At 43.1% G+C, this 19132-nt stretch overlaps 1 protein-coding gene across 1 annotated transcript in view; it reads right to left on the bottom strand.

The window, feature by feature from the left end:
- Nucleotides 1–3662, bottom strand: part of MAPRE2 (microtubule associated protein RP/EB family member 2) — a 94653-nt gene extending 90991 nt beyond the window's left edge. Inside the window, 1 exon segment of the mRNA XM_086609267.1 lies at nucleotides 3532–3662. Coding sequence (XP_086465393.1) covers nucleotides 3532–3603 — 72 coding nt within the window. The 5' untranslated portion in view covers nucleotides 3604–3662.
- Nucleotides 3663–19132: the final 15470 nt, after the last annotated feature.

The following is a 19132-nucleotide window of genomic DNA, read 5'->3' as shown; positions in this document are numbered from 1 at the left end:
CCTAAAGGGAGCCTACAGGAAAGCTGGTGAGGGACTTTTTACAAGGGCGTGTAGTGATAGGACAAGGGGCAATGGATTTAAACTGAAAGAGGGAAGATTTAGATTAGATATAAGGAAGAAATTTTTCACTCAGAGGGTGGTGAGGCACTGGAACAGGTTGCCCAGAAAAGTTGTAGATGCACCATCCCTGGAAGCGTTCAAGGCCAGGTTGGATGAGGCTTTGGGCAACCTGGTGTAGTGGAGGGTTTCCCTGCCCATGGCAGGGGGGTTGGAACTAGATGATCTTTGGGGTCCCTTCCAACCCTAACCATTCTATGATTCTATGACAGCACTGCCCTGAGAAAAAATATTACTTAAGAAAATTCAGTCATGTTAAAGAAATTGCAGTGATTTCAGGATCTATAAAACCTCTCTGATTTCAGGATCCCACAATCTAAATAAATGACAGCTAAACAGGAGAATTCACTGCAGTGTGCAGATTCATAAAGCAGTAAGATATCCAGCTAAGTAGGGTCAGCTTAGGTCTTCTCAGTGGTAAAACTGAATTTGGTGGACCCAGGAATGTAGAGAAAAAATGCATTTCTGTCCTCATCCAGGAGTCAGAAAAGTCATTTTGTTAGTGGTAGTGGAAGAGATGAAGGGAAACAAGGAGAGACACCAAAAACTCTGCAAGGCCAGCAAGGTTTAAAGGCTGGGCCAAGACTCAGGAGCTGCTGTTGTGATAGGGCCTCTCTGCTTCCACTCTGTCTTCTTCATTCTCCTGGGAACCTCCCTCCTTCCCTTGGACCCCTCAGGCCACCCATGGCAGCCCCTTCCCCTCAACCACCCCTCCACCTCTGCATCCACCGCAGCCAGACCTGCAAGCTGCCCCGCACCCCTTCCCCAGCTGGCCTCTGAATGCGCTTGTGTTGCTGTGCATGAATTAAGGAGGGACAATCCAGAGCAAGACTTAATTTTAACATCCACCCAAATATGCTGAAGTTTTGTGCTCGAATCTTCTCATAGCAAAAGTATTTAAATGTGAAGGGACTAACAGACTACCACATCAGAGTACTCCAGCTGTCAGTGTCAGTCTTCATACACCACCTCAAAGAAATAAGTTACTAAGAGATTGTCATTACCTATCTGCCTCTCAATTACTCAGTTTACCACCAAGAAGTCATCTTTGTGGACTTTCTGCGTCTAGTACATAAGTGTCTCAAAAAATCAAAATCAGGAGAGGAAGATGGCACTCTTAGGCTTGTAGTTTGGCTATTCAGAAATAGTCTGTTGAAAATTTAACTAAATTTATAAACATAGTAAGCAATTTGCCATAGGACAGTGTCCTTTGACTCATTCATGTTGGATAGCAGGTTAGTGTCAGAATTACCCTGGATAAGTATTTTATTCCATGAATATTGCTTTTCATATCACAAAATGACAGAAGTCACTTTAATCCCTGCTTAGAGGAGTGACTAAATTTACGAACACACGTTAAGCTATGCAGTGGTGTCAAAAAGTAACTAATTCTACATTACCGACTTGAAAAAGCTCAAGCTTCTCCCTTGATTCAGAAAACCCATCCGCAAGTACCCAAGAGCAGAAACATCTAAGATTCTCCACTAGTATTGAAAGTATTTTCCTCTTCTTTCCTCCCATGTACTGTACTAATACAACAAAAGATAACAGCAAATATTTTTTAACAGTTTGCTCTACATTAGGCCCTTAAAATAAATGCAATGCCCTTAAAAATGCCTATGAATCATCTGACTGCAGCATGTCAAGCTCCCAGAATGGCAACAGATAAAGCCAAGGGGATTCCCTTGCAGGAGATGGCTCTGCTGTCAAACAAGACTCCACTCACCACATTCCAGCACAGCCACAATTTGTTACATATCAGTAAAAACACATGGCAAAAAGCAGAAATGACCACACTGCTCACGTTAAGCATCCTACAAGTTTAATATTAGACAGCAAAAGCTCCAAAGAAAAACCACAGCATTATCAAGGCAGAAAATGTGTCTATTCAAATGCAAGACATTTACTTTCTCATGGTTACTAATCACACAAAGTCAAATGCTCTGACAGCCTTTCCAACTTATGCCATGTCATTTTGCCCAAGAGGCTGTCAATCAGCTTTTCGCCAGCTACATTAATTCACGGTTTTGCCTGCAGTTTGAAAAAGAGATCCCATCAATACCACCAGTTTTGTGGAAACATTACTTTGGTTATTTTTGTAGCATGTGGCAGTTATACTAGTACAGTCTGGAGAGCAACCAGTAGACTAGTGACCCTCAAATTCTTCCCATGTTTTGGGTGCTATGAATAAAAAAAAAAAAAAAATGACTTCTATTCCTATTCCTTCTAAATTGAAGGCTTACAAGAGAAAACTTATTATTCTTCTCCAGTCTAGGTATGTACCGATAAAGTAATTGGAGGAAAAAGTTAACTTTTAAGATCATAGAATGGTTTGGATTGGAAAAGATCATCTAGTTCCAACCCCCCTGCCATGGGCAGGGACATGTTCCACTAGACCAGGTTGCTCAAAGCCCCATCCCACCTGGCCTTGGACACCACCAGGGATGCGTTGGGATACTTGTCTCTGGTTGCAGAGTAAGTTTTCAAAGAAGTCTAGACTTTCTTCCATTTTCCCAGAGGCCTGAAAGGAGCTCCAAAAAAGTATTTTCAAGGTTCATTTCCCTCTTTCCAATTCCTTACGATTCTGCTTTACTACCACACCAGCAACAAGCCCAGAGCTAGGTAACCAGTGTAATGAGATAGGTATTTTTTATGCTGACCAGCATTCTTGACACATCCACACTGCACACCCTACATTGTTGTGATCATTTTTTGATACAATGCATTTGGCTTTAGTTGAGGATTATGAAAGACTTCACCCAGTCATCTTGTAAACTGATACAGACCTGTCTACAAAATTATTGTACCAACATGAACACCTGTATTCCATAGCAAACAAACATTTACAGCACCTAATCTCATTGAGGGACATCCACAGTAACTCATGATACCTCTGCTGAACGGAATCTCTTATAAGCAATGTTGTGCATATGAAAAGAAACTGTGATACAGTACAAACTAAAAATTACAGAAGGATTCCTGGGTGTATCAAAAAGGCATGACTAAGTCACAGCAATTGTGCAATAAAGCGCAGCATATCTTTCATTTAAATGCTTGAGAAATTAATATTGGTGTGACTTATGAGCACCAGCACAATTACAACAGCCACATTAACCTTACTGTTGTGGACAGGTGGTGCAAATTAGCCCTCAAAGTCATCAGTCTTGAAAGCCTGACCACTCTGACAAATAACAACCTCTCCGAATGCTAAATAGTTTGGGGATGTTTTTTTAAAGTTGTTTTTCTCCATTTGAGTTAGTGTTACAGGAATACAAAACTATAGAGAACAAAACTCCAATTATACAAGGCAGAGAAAACACAAAACTTTGAAGTTACGGTAATACTCAGCTCTCTGCCACAGAAATATTACACATAAAAATGAATTAAAGTAGTAAAGCAGACTCCATGACTTACCACACCTCGCTGTTTCAAAGATGCATTTAGAGAAGCATCCCCAGTATGAGAATCTTTACGAAGCCTTGACATAGTAGCAATTTTAATTTTTTTTTAAAAGATAAAATCCTGTTAAATAAAACTCCCAATTGTTATAGACTGGTAGAAAAGAGATTCTTCTAGAAAACTTCCTTTTATAAACTTCACCATGGGTGTGGCTAAGTGACTAGCTCCACCCTTCATCCCACTCAGAAACTCAGAGAGCCTATAAAAACTTCTCTGGAGCAAGATTATAATTTTGTCAATTTATCATGTCATGTGCTTTGTTTAAAAAAAAAAAGATAATTAGATGGTAGCTTCACAAGCTAATAGGAAAAATGTAGATAAACAAAATTAAATTTGTCTCTAGTATTTGCAGTTCCTACAACATGGTCCTCAGTGCTCAGTTGTTTGCTTTTTAAAAACATTGCTGTAATAAACTGGAGGAAATCGAACAGCTTTTAGTGTTTATTTGTGTTAGAGATGCCGTATATTGAAAACCAACACATCTGTGGGTTTGCAGCAGTTGCCACTTACATCACTGCAACCTATCAAGAGCCTCCACCGCCAATGAAGGCTCCTGTTTTCATCACTTACATCATGAAGATGATGCAAGATCAAAGCCCTTTGCCTGCCTCATTAAATAACACACATGCCTTTGCTGTGGAGGGACCACCACCAATAAAAACTAGAAGCTGTTCTTTTGTCCTCTACCTACTCTACCTCTTAAAATAACCAAAAAATGTCAACTTTCTTTCTTCTTGAGGCCTGATTCAAGAGGATGTGGAGATGGACTAGAATGTTACCACCGAGGCAGAGTTCTATATTGACTTGGTGTGTAATACAAACACATCTAGATATCTGCACTTTTGCTTCTTACTCAAGTTTTTATACTATCCCAACTGAGAGCTTTTGTATTTAATAATACAAGTATAAGGAACCATAAACATAGTGCTTAAGTTTTTTTTCACTGAATAGCTGAAGTTACCCTGGCACTCCTGCAGGAGCCTGGGTGTGAAATTGGAGTTCTTGAGGTGTTTGGCAGGAGCTCAACTATGCTTCTATCATCTGAGTTTGCTTTCAAGGGAGCGATTAGGAAATTATGTTCTTGTTAACAAGATCTGTGCAAGTAATGGCTATTATGCCCAACATTTCCTCTATTTAAGCTGAAGTGATTGTTCAATCTTGATATGAAGAGTTGAGATATTTTCTTGACAATTAGTGATTTGGGCCAAATCTTAACTTTAAAAAGTATTACAAGCAGAACATTAATCCCTTTGCACAGTACCTGGCCAGTTCTGTCTGAAGATGCTATCTGGTATTTAAAATATAAATATCCATACGGAAATTTTACTATAAAATTAGAATATAATATAATACTGCCCGTGCTTCTCTTCCCCGACCTCCCAGAGTGTCAGATGGAGGAAAAAAGCCGCCTTCACTGCAACAAGATATTTTGCATACTAAACTACAGCATTCGCTTTTCATTGCTTCAGTACCTCTACAGGCAAGATAAAGCATCTTTTACTTTAAAATCCATATTTAAAGGACAGATACCCATGTCCCTTTCTGTGGCTGTGTAATTTCATGCTTCATCATACGTGAATTCAAAAATTCTGCAATGTTCTCCAAGGGCAATAAAACCATCTCACCTTTTACAGAAAGTTGGATGATTCTGGGAAAAAGATAACATCTTGGTGAGTTCACAAATTAAATGTTTCGTGCGAGAGTAAAGGAAGCACTTCTATTTAAATGCAGAGTTGGGAGAAATACAGACGAGATCATTTTCTTTCCTACCACTGTGAGGTCCTCTGGTAGAGGTGAGCACAGCATCCACTTCAGCGATGACTGACAAAACAGGTCATCTCTGACATCCTTGGTTGAGTTTTCATTTATTTTGAACTGATGTTCCCCAAGCATAGCGGGGGGAATACAGAGATGTCAGAGAGGGGAGGAGGAACATCACAGGAGACTGGCAAAACCAGAAATCAAGATATGAGTACAAGCGTGTTGTGCTCGGTGTGGCCAACTCTGTACTGATGCACTTCCTAGGCTGGGGCTTGAAACCATGCTCTGTTTAGACACAGAGGGCTAGGAAGATACCAGAGATGATGCTTTAACTTTTAAAGGATCTGCTGTTTTAGCCCGTAGTAACTATATCCCAATACTAAAACATGAAATGATGAAACTGAGTATGGTCTCGCCTGTAGCAGCTAGCACATAAAATCAAGAGAGAAAATGCTCAGTGCCTGGGATTCACTCCTAATAAACTCCATATAGGGGAAATAAATTAATCTTATTTTCTGAATATTACCAGCACCTTATACAACTGTGAGGGAACACCTGCATTGTCTGCCAGCACTACTTTATTACTGTCCTTCTGGCAAACACAGCGTCAGGCAGCTGTCAGAGCAATCACACTTTTTGCCATTAAAACCACAGGAGATTTGCTAAAGCCTAGTTGACCAGATCATATTTTAGCAGCCAAAACAAGGAGAGGTGAGTAGACACCTGCAAGGAAGGGGCAAGTGGGTTAGTCCTCATTGAGAAGGCACTTTAGTCATACCCAACTCTCTTGATTTCATCTGGCTTTTGCCAGCTGCTGCCACGCAAAGGCAAGCCTTAAAGACACATGTGCTTTCCTGAGCAAGGACGGCTGCAAGAGCTTCTCAAAATCCACTCATGCTTAGCAAGGCATCAATATTTAAAGGACAGAATTGGCCCGACTGCTGCTACTACCGGTCCAGGGGAAAATTTAGACTGAGTTTTAGTCTCATAGTGTTTCACATTCCCCCCCTCCAGCCCTTCACAGCCACCTGGATCAAAAGCTCTTGGTTTGTTAAAGCAGCGTGTTCAACCCCTCAATGCAATCAGCAAACTGATAAAATTAGCGCTGATTTTTGTGGTGAGAGCCAGGATGCAGCTAAGGGGAAGAGATAAGCCCAGATAAAAAGAACATGAAAAAGCTGAAAAAAGAAGACTGGATAAGCACAGATAAAGAACGTGAAAAATCTTAGAAGAGAGGACCGTATAGGAAAGCAAGGGCCTGCACTCCTCATTCACTGCTGCCGCTCAGTGCAGTGCGGAGCAGCCTGAGCGGCAGCAGTGAATAAGGGGTGCAGGATTCTTTCCAGGCCCCAAACCAACAACTCTGAAGTGGCTGGAAGCCCAGACCTTTTGTTTTCTTAACAGAGGTGGGTTTGTTTTTGTCATCATCTGGAATTATTTAATCTGTGCTTCAAAAGTCTTCCAAGAGACAGCCAACCTGGAGCTACTGTTCAAAACTTCAGCAAATTCCGTTTTCTTCTGACGTTTCCCAGACTTTTTTCAGCTGCACCTTGCAACGGTTGCTTCCCCTACAGAAATGTGTATTCCTGGGGCTTGTTAACAAGGTGTAAAGATGCTCACAACCAATTGCCAATGTCTAGTCTCTTGTATCTCTGAATTTCCTGCTTTGTTAGAAAAATGTTTCTCATGATCATGATTGACATCAAAGCTCACAAGGGAGTTAAAGGGTTAATGGAGTTGAAAGAAGTAGAATAGAACTGACTATAAGCAGTTACTGCAATAATTAATGGCTGAGAACTTGAGCTGCAGGAAAAAGACAGAACTTTACAGAAAAAAATAAATGAACAGTTGTAAGGCTTAGTCTGCATATGTTGCGCACTTTATTTATGTCAAGGGTTTTAAATAGCCTATTATTTGTTAATAACTAAATTATTTAGATTTACAGTAGATTTACTAACCAGTTTAAGTGGAAGAGAGCTGCACGAGTGGGACGTCCTGCCCTGGCCACGGACTGCTCCAGGGAAACCCCAAAGCACACAGTGCTGTACGAGCATCAAATGCCAAGGCAAATATTTCCTCTGTCGGTGCAGTCTAGTAGTTGGAGTTTAAGCAGCAATCCTGCTAAGATACGAGCTCTCTCCTGCCTCTGTGATTAGCTTAATTACAAACAGAAGTCACCTGTTCTCCTTTTGTGTGTGTAGGTCTATTAATACTAACGATGTGCTCATGCCATCTGCCAATGAGCATATTTCCAATTTTACAAAGCGGAGCAGGCTATATTTGCAGGTGTTTGGAAATGTGTTTGTTTGGCCATCAAATCCACAAGACGAAAACATTGCCAAACAACATGCATTTGCAGGTACTCCTGCAAGACAATGTCTTCTGAATGAATACCAGACATGAAGAATTCAAGACTGATGGAAATCAAGAGAGGTATTCATCTATTGCTTCAGTTCTGCCTCTTAGTCTGGGTCTTTGCCTCTAACTTGCGAATATTCTCAGATTCAGAACCATAAGCTCATCAAGGGATGTCGCATCCCCAGCAGAGATGAGTCATGAGATCCAAGGTTCGTTTCAAGTGCCATATTGTAATGAAGCTTCAGGAATGAGTTTACTCACAGTGTTTTTACTTCGTCTGAATATTGTAAAGCCAAAAAACCCCATATTGTTTTCCTTTGGTAAAACTTCACATGCTTCGTTTGCAGTGTGATTCAAGCTGTCCAAAGAGATTGTTACTGCTATATATTCAACCCAGTATTAGTTGGGACATAAAATGGTTACCAGATCAAAGCCAATTTTAATAAAATTCCTCTGGAAGGAGTAGCCTGAGAAGATATTTGGCCGTTTCACATTAGATGTTGCACAACCAAACCATGTGGTGAAATGAAAGACAGATTCTTCCTTGCTGGCTTCAACACTCCTACCAAGATTGACTAGATTAGAGCAATTTATGTGTCTGAAGCTTATAGCTGATAGACCTGCATGTTACATCCTTCCACCCTTCTCACCTGTTGAATCTACACAGGATTTGTATTTTCTGGCAACTTGTTATTTTTATGTGGTTTGGCATTGGTACTTAGATCAACCCGAAAGCTTGTAATTTATGTGCATGGTAGATTACCCAGTGTTAGGACCCTACTAATTTTATACCTTGAGGAAAACAGAGTAAATTTAAGTAAATCATATAGTCAATATCTGAAATTGCCTTGCTGAAGAAATACTATCAACTTCTTCATAGAGGGTGGAAACGCAACACGGTGAGCCATTCTGAGAGATCGGGTTAAAGATTAGGTTCCTGTAAAGCACTAGAACTGTTCTTAAACTTTAAATAGGATACATTTGGAATCTGGGGTCATTCAAGGTTCATTGGAATGAAGCAAAACTCCTCAGCACAAGACGCAGCAACATTTGGGACTGAGGAGGCATTCAACCAGCGTCATCAAGGCTTTCTCCATAAACTTTGCCACATTTTCATCTTCTCTACCACTCCTCTTTCTCTTTCTCTCCACCACCATCAAGCATCTTTACCAGACCACTGTGGAGCACTGCCCCCTCTTCATGGCAGCAGCTGCTGATCAGATTTGAGCAGGTTTGCCTGAAGCCCTGCTCTTGCTGTAGGGACTCTGTTAGACAGCAGGATTGCTTTCCTTTGGCCTTTTTAAAACACTTTTTGGACATGACCATAACAAAAACAGTGCAGGGCAGCCCCGCTGCTGGCTGTGGATGCTGGGCAGTGCTCCCAGGCCAGGCGTGTGCCTCAATCCCACCTGTCCTGGGGCTGTGTGCTGGGGCTACAGTTCAGCTTGTTGGGGACAAACGCAACATGAAAGCGTTCTGAGATCCTGCTGCATCTTTAGATAACAATATGATAAATTCTTTTCTGGACAGCTTTCCTACAGCATTCTTTTTTCTGGATCCTTTCCCTTGCAGTTCAGGTTTTGCATTCTCTTCTTCCCTCTCTTTAGCCCTGCTGCCAGTCCCTTCTTCCCTCACCTGACTTTCCCCAATGCAGAAGATGAGTCACTGCTTCTTCCCGACAGCCCATGAAGCGTCTTTTCAAACTCCTTGAGAAAACCACCTTGTTTGAGGTTCTTTTCCCCTACCACCTTTCCTGCAGACAGACCAAACCCCACAGTTTCTCTCACTGCCCTTAGAGCACCCATTGCTCTGTCAGAGTTTCGTCTTTAAGTTCACTGCTCCTAGAGACGACCATTACAGAGACCGTCAGCAGGGAGGGTCCACAGCCACCCCATGACAAAAAGGATGTGAAAGCCGTACATGGATTTCCCCAAATCACCTCACCTTTCCATTAGTGAGAAATCCAGCCCCACTGAAGCTGCAAGGATTTCACGCTGGCAGTTGTAGCTATCCTCAAAGGAGCTAAGCCAAAACACTGACTTTTATATACATACACGCATACATATACATGCATACAAGTAAATAAATAGTATATATAAAGGTGCCAAAAGGCTCAGGATCTCGTTTAAACCTCACCCAACAGCAACACATGTGCCATCATGCAACAGTCGGTCTTCGGGCCCCCAGTGACTCAGAGCAACACCATCGACACACTCCCCACCGGCGCCTTCTGCACCAGCGGCACTTCTCCTGCCCGGGTGTCACGCAGACACTGGCCCAGCACAGCTCCGCCTGAGACAACAGCTTACGGTTTTTAACATGACATAGTATCACTCTCCAGATGTGCCTGAGGGAAAAATGCATTCCACTCACCTAATTGTGTTAGTCTAATGTTTCTCCCTCTTTTGGAATTAGGTTATTTTTTAAAAAACTTGACTGTAGTAAGGTTTCAATGTTGCAAGGTTTAAGAGAAGAAGGGCCAAGACAAAGCTGTTTTAAGGTGAATTTGAATGACATGTTTCAGCATAAGTTTTAGTAATTTTGAAGGCCCCCAAATGTTTTTTTCAAGGATCAACTGAGGATGAATTCTTGTGATTACCATTTAGGAGTAGGGTAGGGTGGGTGGGTAGAGGGTGTGTCATTTGTCTTTAAACTGCTTCAAGTATTTCACTGGCATTTGGAGGAATGGTCAAAAAACAACACAGAAAAATGTCAAATTAGCCAGAAGAAACAATGATAATTAGTTGAGAAAACACTTGTAAGAGCTGAAAGAAACCTGATTAGAGGGTTTTATTGTCAGAGAGAGAACTTAGATTTAAAATCAGGCCGTTACAAAGGAAATCATAGGGCTGCAATAACTATTCCAGCCCCAGACTACCATCAGCATGGTCAACGCCTAGGTTATTTCCAATGCTCTTTAGAAAGCCTCCACGTCCTTCTGAGTAAGCTGGCCCCTCTGCCCTCATGGAGAGGAAGCTTATCCTGCCTGAGGAGGAAAAGTGAAGGCACAAGAGTCTCCGCTCCTTCTCAGGAAAAGAGATACGCTACGGCAAGACTTAACCTTGAAGAACAGGTGCCTGGTAAGTGGCCAATTGCCGAAAGTTTTAAATCAGCAGAAGACATCCCAAATGATCAAACCATATTCAGCACCAGATGTTCTGATACAGTGTGATAGGGCAACTGGACAAGTTATACCAACCTACCATGGCACACCCCACAAAGTGAGGTCATAGAAAAATACACGTTTTCCTGTCTCTGAAATATCTGCAAAGAGTGTAGGTATCTCATAGACACCAAACCCACAAGATGTTAACTGCCCTGTGTGCTGCTGTCCCCGACTCCCTGCCTCTCTTAGTAAGCTGATGCTTTTCTCCTTATGAAGCTGAAGCAGCTCATGGATTCTGTAGGATGAATTTGAGGCAAACTGAGAGAAACCATACTTGCCCTCAGGAAAAGTCAAATTTATCAACTGCTAGTCATTTCTGAAATCCTTGGTTGTATTTAAATAGATTATATAGCATCTCAGTCAGCTTCCTCTACTAGGGACAGTATGAAACATCTCTCTTCCAGCAGCCGTACCATAAATCTTCAGTGTTTAGAGAGCTTCCTGTGACTCGAACACTCAGCAGTAGGTGAGCTAAGGGGTCATAACCCTCCTGTCCTCCACTTTGGGGATGATTTTCACTGCAAGAGCTTTACTAACAAGCAGCCATTGAATCTGTGGCTGCGGACCACCCCTGTGTGAGACAAAGGCATTTTGTGCTCTTTGTATCTTTTCCCTGGTTGGGTGAAGACCCGCCCCACACATCCAGTTATGTGAGTAAAGACATAAACCAGGATTGAAGTTGGAGTCCCTGTATCTCAGGGAAAAGAGACGGAGCGAGCATGTGTACACCAAGGATTTGGAGAGTGTTTGGCTGGTGACCTGGGAGTCCTGACATGACAGTGTGTACAGCTGCTCGTACAGCCATTGAATAATAAATATCTCAAGATGTCCTTGAGACGATTCTTCTAAATACTTAGCGCTTTATTGAAGCAATCAGAACCCTGGCTAAAAGATTTACCCTGTGACACTATTCCTCTAGAAGTTTTTACACAGTTCACTCGACTTCAAAAGACACTATCTTTTTAAACAGCAAGTGCATCTTACAAAATAACCTTTAAGCTGTACGATGCTTTGTTTAAAAATATTGTTCTGCTACTCCACTTCTAAAATGTCATCTAAAAACACTCTGTCTCAGTGTTTATCTTCTCTTAAGTCACAGCTAAATTGCTACAGTATTTATTGTAAAAAGTTTTCACCTTCTTTACCTCTTTAGATTTCTTGCTCTGTTAAGTTATGAGCTTACATTGTTAGCCTCAATTCATTTGCAGCACAGTTTGGGGTGACAGATAAAAAGCAAATATCCCTTTGGGAAGCAAGTAAAGTACAAAAAGGACTCACTCATAACTCACTCAGCATAGAAAGCACCAGAGAGTTGTTTGAATTATCAGAAGAAACTGTTTAAAATTAAAAACTACTAGTAATTTATTTTTTTGCTTTCCCCGCCCCCCCCCCCCCCCCCCCATGTGCCAGTACTGCATAGGAAGCTTGCAGCTTCAGGTAGCGTTAATAACCTCCCTGCTGCATCCTTCCTCACTCGGTCAGTGAATGCAGCGTGCTGAATCATCAGGCTTTTAGGTGCATTCTTTGGAATGGGATGTATTCATCTCGCAGCTTCCCTACCACGCAGCACACCCAACGAAAGCCCCTTTCAAGCCTCCGCTACCAGGAGCTGCTTTGGATGCTCGCAACTCAGTGGCGACGTGCAAACTGGTTATATATCGAAGGATTTCAAATTCTTAAGTAAGCGCCTTCTTGCTTTTGACCCAAGGCATCGCAGCGCCAGCCAACAACTCTTCTGCTTCTCAGCTATTCAAAACAAACACATAAACACGCTTCTCAGTCCTTAATCCCCCTAAATACTAATTACTCTCTGGCGATGCCACTCATCACAACCCTCCTGAGATTTTTTTTTTCTGGTTTAATCACCACGGGACAGCAGACTCGGTTTGAGTCAAGAGACGTTTTTTTGGTGTAGTGTTTTGGTTTTGTTTTTTAGCACTCTCACTCCTAAATTTCACTTCCTTTTTTTACGAAGAGCAGTAACCACTTTGCTCCCTTCCTAAAGTACTTTTGGACCCACAAGATGAGGGGAGCAGACAGCGTCATTCCCCCCCGCCCCCGAGACACCCACGGGCTCACAAAGCCGCCCACGCCCCGCAATGCCGCCCACGCGTGACACAGCACGGCACAGCCTCCCCCTCCCCGGGCTACCGCCCGCCGGGCACCAGAGCCGCCCGATCACCGCCGGTGCCAGCGTGGCACAAAAACCCCGCTGCTCGTCTCACCTGCTCCGCTCGCTGCCGCCGCTTTTCCTTTCTCCCGCCCGCCCCGCTGACAGCCCGGCTTTGTCCGCCCGCCCCGCTCCGCTCTGCTCCGCTCCGCCCCGCGCGGGAGGTGCCACGTGAACCTCCCGGGCACGGCACGGCACGGCACGGCACGGCACGGCACGGCACGGCACCGCACCCCACCCCACCCCACCCCACCCCCGAGACAGTGGCTTTGCCTGCCCCGGTGAGAGCGTCCCGCTCGGCGGCGTTTCCACGCACGGGGCAGCGAGTGCACCAGCCCACGCCTGGCTGCGTTATTTATTATTATTGTTATTGTTATTATGTTAATTTTATTTTTTAATGTTTTATTTCTATATTTTCTTCTTTTCTTTTCTTTTTCTTTTTCTTTTTCTTTTTCTTTTTTCTTTTTCTTTTTCTTTTTCTTTTTCTTTTTCTTTTTCTTTTTCTTTTTCTTTTTCTTTTTTCTTTTTCTTTTTTCTTTTTCTTTTTCTTTTCTTTTTCTTTTTCTTTTTCCTTTTCCTTTTCCTTTTCCTTTTCCTTTTCCTTTTCCTTTTCCTTTTCCTTTTCCTTTTCCTTTTCCTTTTCCTTTTCCTTTTCCTTTTCCTTTTCCTTTTCCTTTTCCTTTTCCTTTTCCTTTTTTCTTTTTCCTTTTTTCTTTTTCCTTTTCCTTTTCCTTTTTTCTTTTTCCTTTTGTTTCTTTTTTCTTTTTCCTTTTTTCTTTTTACTTTTTTCTTTTTAATTTTTTCTTTTTCCTTTTTTCTTTTTCATTTTTTATTTTTCTTTTTTCTTTTTCCTTTTTTCTTTTTCCTTTTCTTTTTCTTTTCTCTTTTCTTTTCTCATTTTCTTTTCTCTTCTCTCTCTTCTCTTTCTCTTCCTTTTTCTTTTCTTCTTTCTTTTTCTTTTTCTTTTTTTCTTTTTTATTTCCCCTTTCCCTTTTTTCCCCCCCTTTCCTTTTTTTTTCTCCCTTTCCTTTACTTTTTTCTTTTTCCTTTTTCCTTTTTTCTTCTTTCCCTTTCCTTTTCCCTTTTCTTCCTTCATCTTTAGTGTAAATTTAAGCCCTGCACCCACCTTCCCACCCCCTGGGCTCCGGCAACTTTTGAGGGAGTGCCGGGCATGGCGAGGACCCCAGCAGCACACAGCCCCTCGGCTTCCCCCGAGCCACCGGCCCCTGGGCGCCCGAGGGCTGTTGGATGGCTCTGGGGCTGGGAAGCGGCTCCAGCGTCATCTCTCTTGGCCACCTTCTCCCTAAATCCCCACATTTTGGCTCTGTAGCCCTGTTGGACCCTCCTGAGGGGCACGGCACAAGATGCCGCTCTGCAGAGGGGAACGCTGATTTCCCCAGGCTGTCAGAAATCGATCCCCACATCAAAACCATCCTACCCGCTCTCAAAAACTGAGCCAGCTGAGGAAGCTGTCAGGGCTCTATCTTTGGTTCTTTGCTCCATAGATGGACTCAGTCGAGTTCTGCCCACGTGGAGCCTAGTGGTTGATGTTTTCAAGCTCTGTGTCATGTAGCCATAAATGCTGAGGGGAGCCGATCTCTGTGTAGGATGTTTTTTCCTATTTTTGTAACAGTAAGTATCAACTAGGGCTTGGAGGAAAAGAGAAATACTGTGGAGTCTTCCCTCCCTGTTAATGCAACTTGATATTTTCCCCTAGGCATTATGTTAGGGCATGTTTCAATGAAGACAAAATTAAAAATAGGGGGGGAAAGCCCTAAAGCTATAAAATAAATAACCTGAATTTGCTGTAACCCCGTTATTTGAGAGATAGCAAAGCATTAGACATGTTAGAGGGAATAGTGCTGTTGCCTTTGGAGCAGCTCTGCATGAAGGAGCAGGGCTGAGACTCAGCTTCTTCTCCAATGTTTAGGGGGCCTCCCCTGCTCTATGGATTATGGTATCCCATGTCCCTAGGGACACATAGACCCCATACAGAGCCGGTACAGCTGTTCTGCTGTCCCAATTAACTGATGGAAAGGGTGGCCTGGAAATAATGATAGGGGATACCCATGGGGTCTTCATACTTCCCCATTGCTAGAAAGAGAGACCACCTCCTGCCTTGGAAGTGGGTGAGGGCCGAAGCTGAGGCACAGAGGGTTTCACCACCACCAAGTCAGTTGGGGCCATCTGCTCTGAAGGGTGCAGAGTAGGGCTGATGGTAGCTGGACATTTCATGGTAGAAGAGCAGTGACAGTGCCATGCCACTGGCATCACTCTGCACTGCCAATGAGATGGTGCTGAAACTGTGAAACTGTGAAATTGGGCCTGGAGGTCAAGGACACTCATGAGCCTTGCTGCTTCCCACAGGTCACAGACACCTCTTGAGGGCGGAAAAATCCCAAATATGTGTCCTCATGTAATGCAGAGTGGCCAACCCTCAAAAACCTGCCGCTCGAAGCCAAAGGAATTTTCTGGCTTTTTTTGGTAGTATTTGAAAACTCCTGAATTTCGTCCTAATCCTGTCACCTCATGTTGTAGTGACAAGAAATCTATTTTTGTGCCCACAAAACAGTTCGAGGATTTTACTGCATCTGCAGCCTGCATTTAACTGAGTTTGAAGATCAAAAGATATGCTATTTTTGTATGGTCTTCTCTGGAAGCCCACACAGCAGTGTCTGAGGTCCTGATGGGTGATTTTGTCATCAGCATGTGCCTGAGCAGTGCAGGAATTATCTTCATTGTGCAGAAGGGAGGCTGCAGAGCAGAGAGACAGAGTCAACCTAAAAAACATCCGCTCATCTTCGAGCACATCCAGTCTAAAAGCCCACAAGGAGACCTGCTGACTCAGGAGACCTGTGGTCTGGAGATTCAGCTGCAGGTCACTGCTGGCCAGTCTCTCTCTCCTGCTTGAGGATCCCAGCATCACAGGTAAGAGGTGTATTTGATCTCAGCTATGGCCAGGTGCTTCCATGTCCATCATCACCGGTCATGGTGGGCAGCGTGGCTCAACCCTCCACCCTGCACACCTGGGATTTCCTAAGCCAAAACAGCCCAATCTGGTGAATGTCATGTCCTAGAGCCTTCAGGTACCCAACGCCCAGAAACGAGGACTTTTAAAAACTAGAGAGACTCATGCTGAGGTCTGTGGAGGGTCTGTGCTGGGGGCTTACGGTTTATCTACAGTAACATGGAGGCTGTCCTCTCTGTAGACATCCTGATGTGTTTCCTTTCCTCAGGCACTTCCTGTGTTTCCATTCTACACCAACAACACTAGCACCAGCATAAGGACCACTGCTGCAGAAACAGCCGCTTCTTGCTATAGTCCATCTGCAGTGGGTTTTGTTTCCCCCAGCAGAGAAGAGTTGGGGTCACACACGTTCCCTACCATCACGGGGTGCCTGGATCAGGCTAACGGTACATTTGTGGCCATTTTGGCTGTGTCTAACTCATTTGCCATGTTCCACCAACAGTACTGGAGGTAGCAGCTGGTGGTGGGATGGGCTGGCAAACTGGCTTTTACCTACCAAAACTGTTTTAAACAGGAACATTTGTCTCATCTCTAAGACTGGATCCTTGCTGCTTATTTTGTAACAAAACTTGCTCTGCAGCTCACATATGGATTCCTGGTTGGCAAGTGAAAAACCAGTAGACAGCTCCAAGCTGACCAAGGGCAAAGCAACACACTTGGGTCCCAGCTTTCCCTCAAACACAGTAAGACCAGCACCTACAGATACAGCTGCGACCTGATCAGGGCTGCCCTGGCACCAAAAAGGCTGCTGAATAATTTGCCCTGCAGAGCCTTAGGGAAGCGCATCCATCCTCAGCCACGCTTTCCTTGCAGGGAGAAAGGATGACTTTTATTTTTTTTAAGAGCTCTTTACACTTGATCTTTAAGTGCTGATGGAAGAGTTGCAGTGAGGTTACAGGCCATAATCTTGTTGTAATTTATTACCAAAGGCTTTTTCCTGAACTCCTTTGACCCTGCAACCTCCTTGATGTTAATCCAGTTCAGGGTCACGGCTGAGGAGGGAATATGGCCCTTTCACTTTCACTCTTCATAGCTGTAATTAATTATCTGCATGATCTTCATCAGTGAGTGCAGCTAAAGAAAGGATTAACAAAAGGGACATCAATCTTTCTAATGCAGAACTGGTTTAGATGCTCTTCTGTCAGCATTTGGATCCTGCCCATTACACAAACCCATAGGAAAAGCAAAGTGTGTGGCTGAGTCTTCTGCCAAAGACATACGCTAACACATCCGTGTAAATACATCTCTCTGAATATAAAACTTAGCATTCCTGCTTGAAGGTACTTCTCTGTTTCTTCACTTACTACTTCATTAACTATAGGAAGGAATTCCTGAACAGTGACTTGTTTTTACAGTAGCCAAAAATGTGCTATTTATTTCCCATTAAAACAGATGGAGAGAGTTCAAATTAACAGACCCTATTATATATAGCAGCAGCCTTTGTTTACAGAACATATAACCCCCAAATTTGTCTCAGGACAAGTAATAGCACTTCCTAAATATCACAATTAGGTTAAATTGTTGTTTTGTAGAACCTGTCAGAAGAAAGTGTGTTTTTCCCCTTGTGCAAAATTTCCATTTTAGCTGAAATGAAACTTTCAGTCTTTTGTTTTCATTTCTTCCCCGATCAACTGTCCTTGCGAACCACAAGTTTCCCACAGGCCACGGCATGTCGAAGGCCATGGGGTGTCATCTGTGGACAGTGCCTCTGCGGTGAGCAGAGTGTGGGGCAGGAAGGAGACTGAGAAAGTTGTTCTTTGTGTTGTGTCGACATGATAATGTGATAGATACGTTGTAAGGTATTTTTACAGAAGGTCTTTTCCGCACTGAAGCCTTGAGAAAACAACCCCCGAACAGATTAGTGGGCTATTAAATTGTTTGGTTGGATACACGCAGACAATTTTACATGGCGTGTGTGGAACAGGAGAGATATAATGTATCAGCTGTCATTCTTAATGTTTTATAGTGAAGTACGTAAATCATCGGGGGGGGTAAGTCTTAGAAGTCTCACTCAAGGGCATCACCTTCTGTGTTCTGTTGCTCAAAGGCAAGCTTAAATAGAGCAATTCCTGGCTCATACAGGATATGATCCTTTGCTTCTGTTGCTGTCCTAATGCATTATTTCTAGTAGGGCCAAGGCAAGACTTCTTGGCACAGTCCTCCCCTCGCTCATTTTAACTAACGTGTTTGCCTCAGGGAAGGACTGTGTTAAGCGGTAATTGCCCCAGCCCAGTTCCAGCATTAAAAATTAGGTTCTTAGCTGTATCTACATATTTGCCCACAATGCCAGCATCCCTGGAGAGCAATCCCTCTTACCTAACCTCGCTGTGGCCCTGATATACCCTATCACTGGAATGAATGAATGAGTTTTAAGAGTGCATTATTTTAAGGGGTACTATCTTGAGGATAGACCCAAGTATGGCCTTTTAAAATGGTCCTCTCTGGGGGTGGGAAGGGGAGTTTTTCAAACCCTGAAATAGTCAGATAGTGGTAAGAAATGTATTCACTTAAAGTGAATAGGCAACGTTTGAAAAAAATAGATGCTACACCCAAGTTCTTTACCAGAGGTTATGCAATGGTACCTATAAACTGGAGTCTTTTCCAGGAAAGCAACTACGTATGCACCTCCTATTAGGCCCACATCTAAATGCTTTTCTGACTAGGGTGCTTTCTTGAATGTATGGCAAATACCTGATTTCCAAAGGCATGCCCCAACTTCATCTTGGGCAGTCTCTTCTGATTCACCTTTGACCTTAAAGTTTCAGGATTTGAGAGTGTTCTCTTTCATTAGATGGAAGAAGTTTTCACCAGTGAGAGCCTGGCTAATTAAGTTGTCTTTCTGCTGAAATTGTGATGCTAAATCTTTCAGGGTCTGTAAAGTGTGAAAGCTCTTTGCGAGGCCAGTAGCTGCTTTCCTGATGCCAAGGGGATTTCTGGATTGGATTATCATTACACGTGTTGGGAAAGAAGCAAACCCCTCAAGATTAATTTAATCTTTGTCATCAAAGCAGAGAAATATTAGCCAGTGGTCCAAACAGGCTGGCAACAGACTGTTGTTTAAAAGGTGGTTATA

Source organism: Tauraco erythrolophus, chromosome 3 (genome assembly GCF_009769465.1).
Source record: "Tauraco erythrolophus isolate bTauEry1 chromosome 3, bTauEry1.pri, whole genome shotgun sequence".
In the NCBI taxonomy this organism is placed as follows: domain Eukaryota; kingdom Metazoa; phylum Chordata; class Aves; order Musophagiformes; family Musophagidae; genus Tauraco; species Tauraco erythrolophus.
This window is presented reverse-complemented; position numbering and strand designations above follow the sequence as displayed.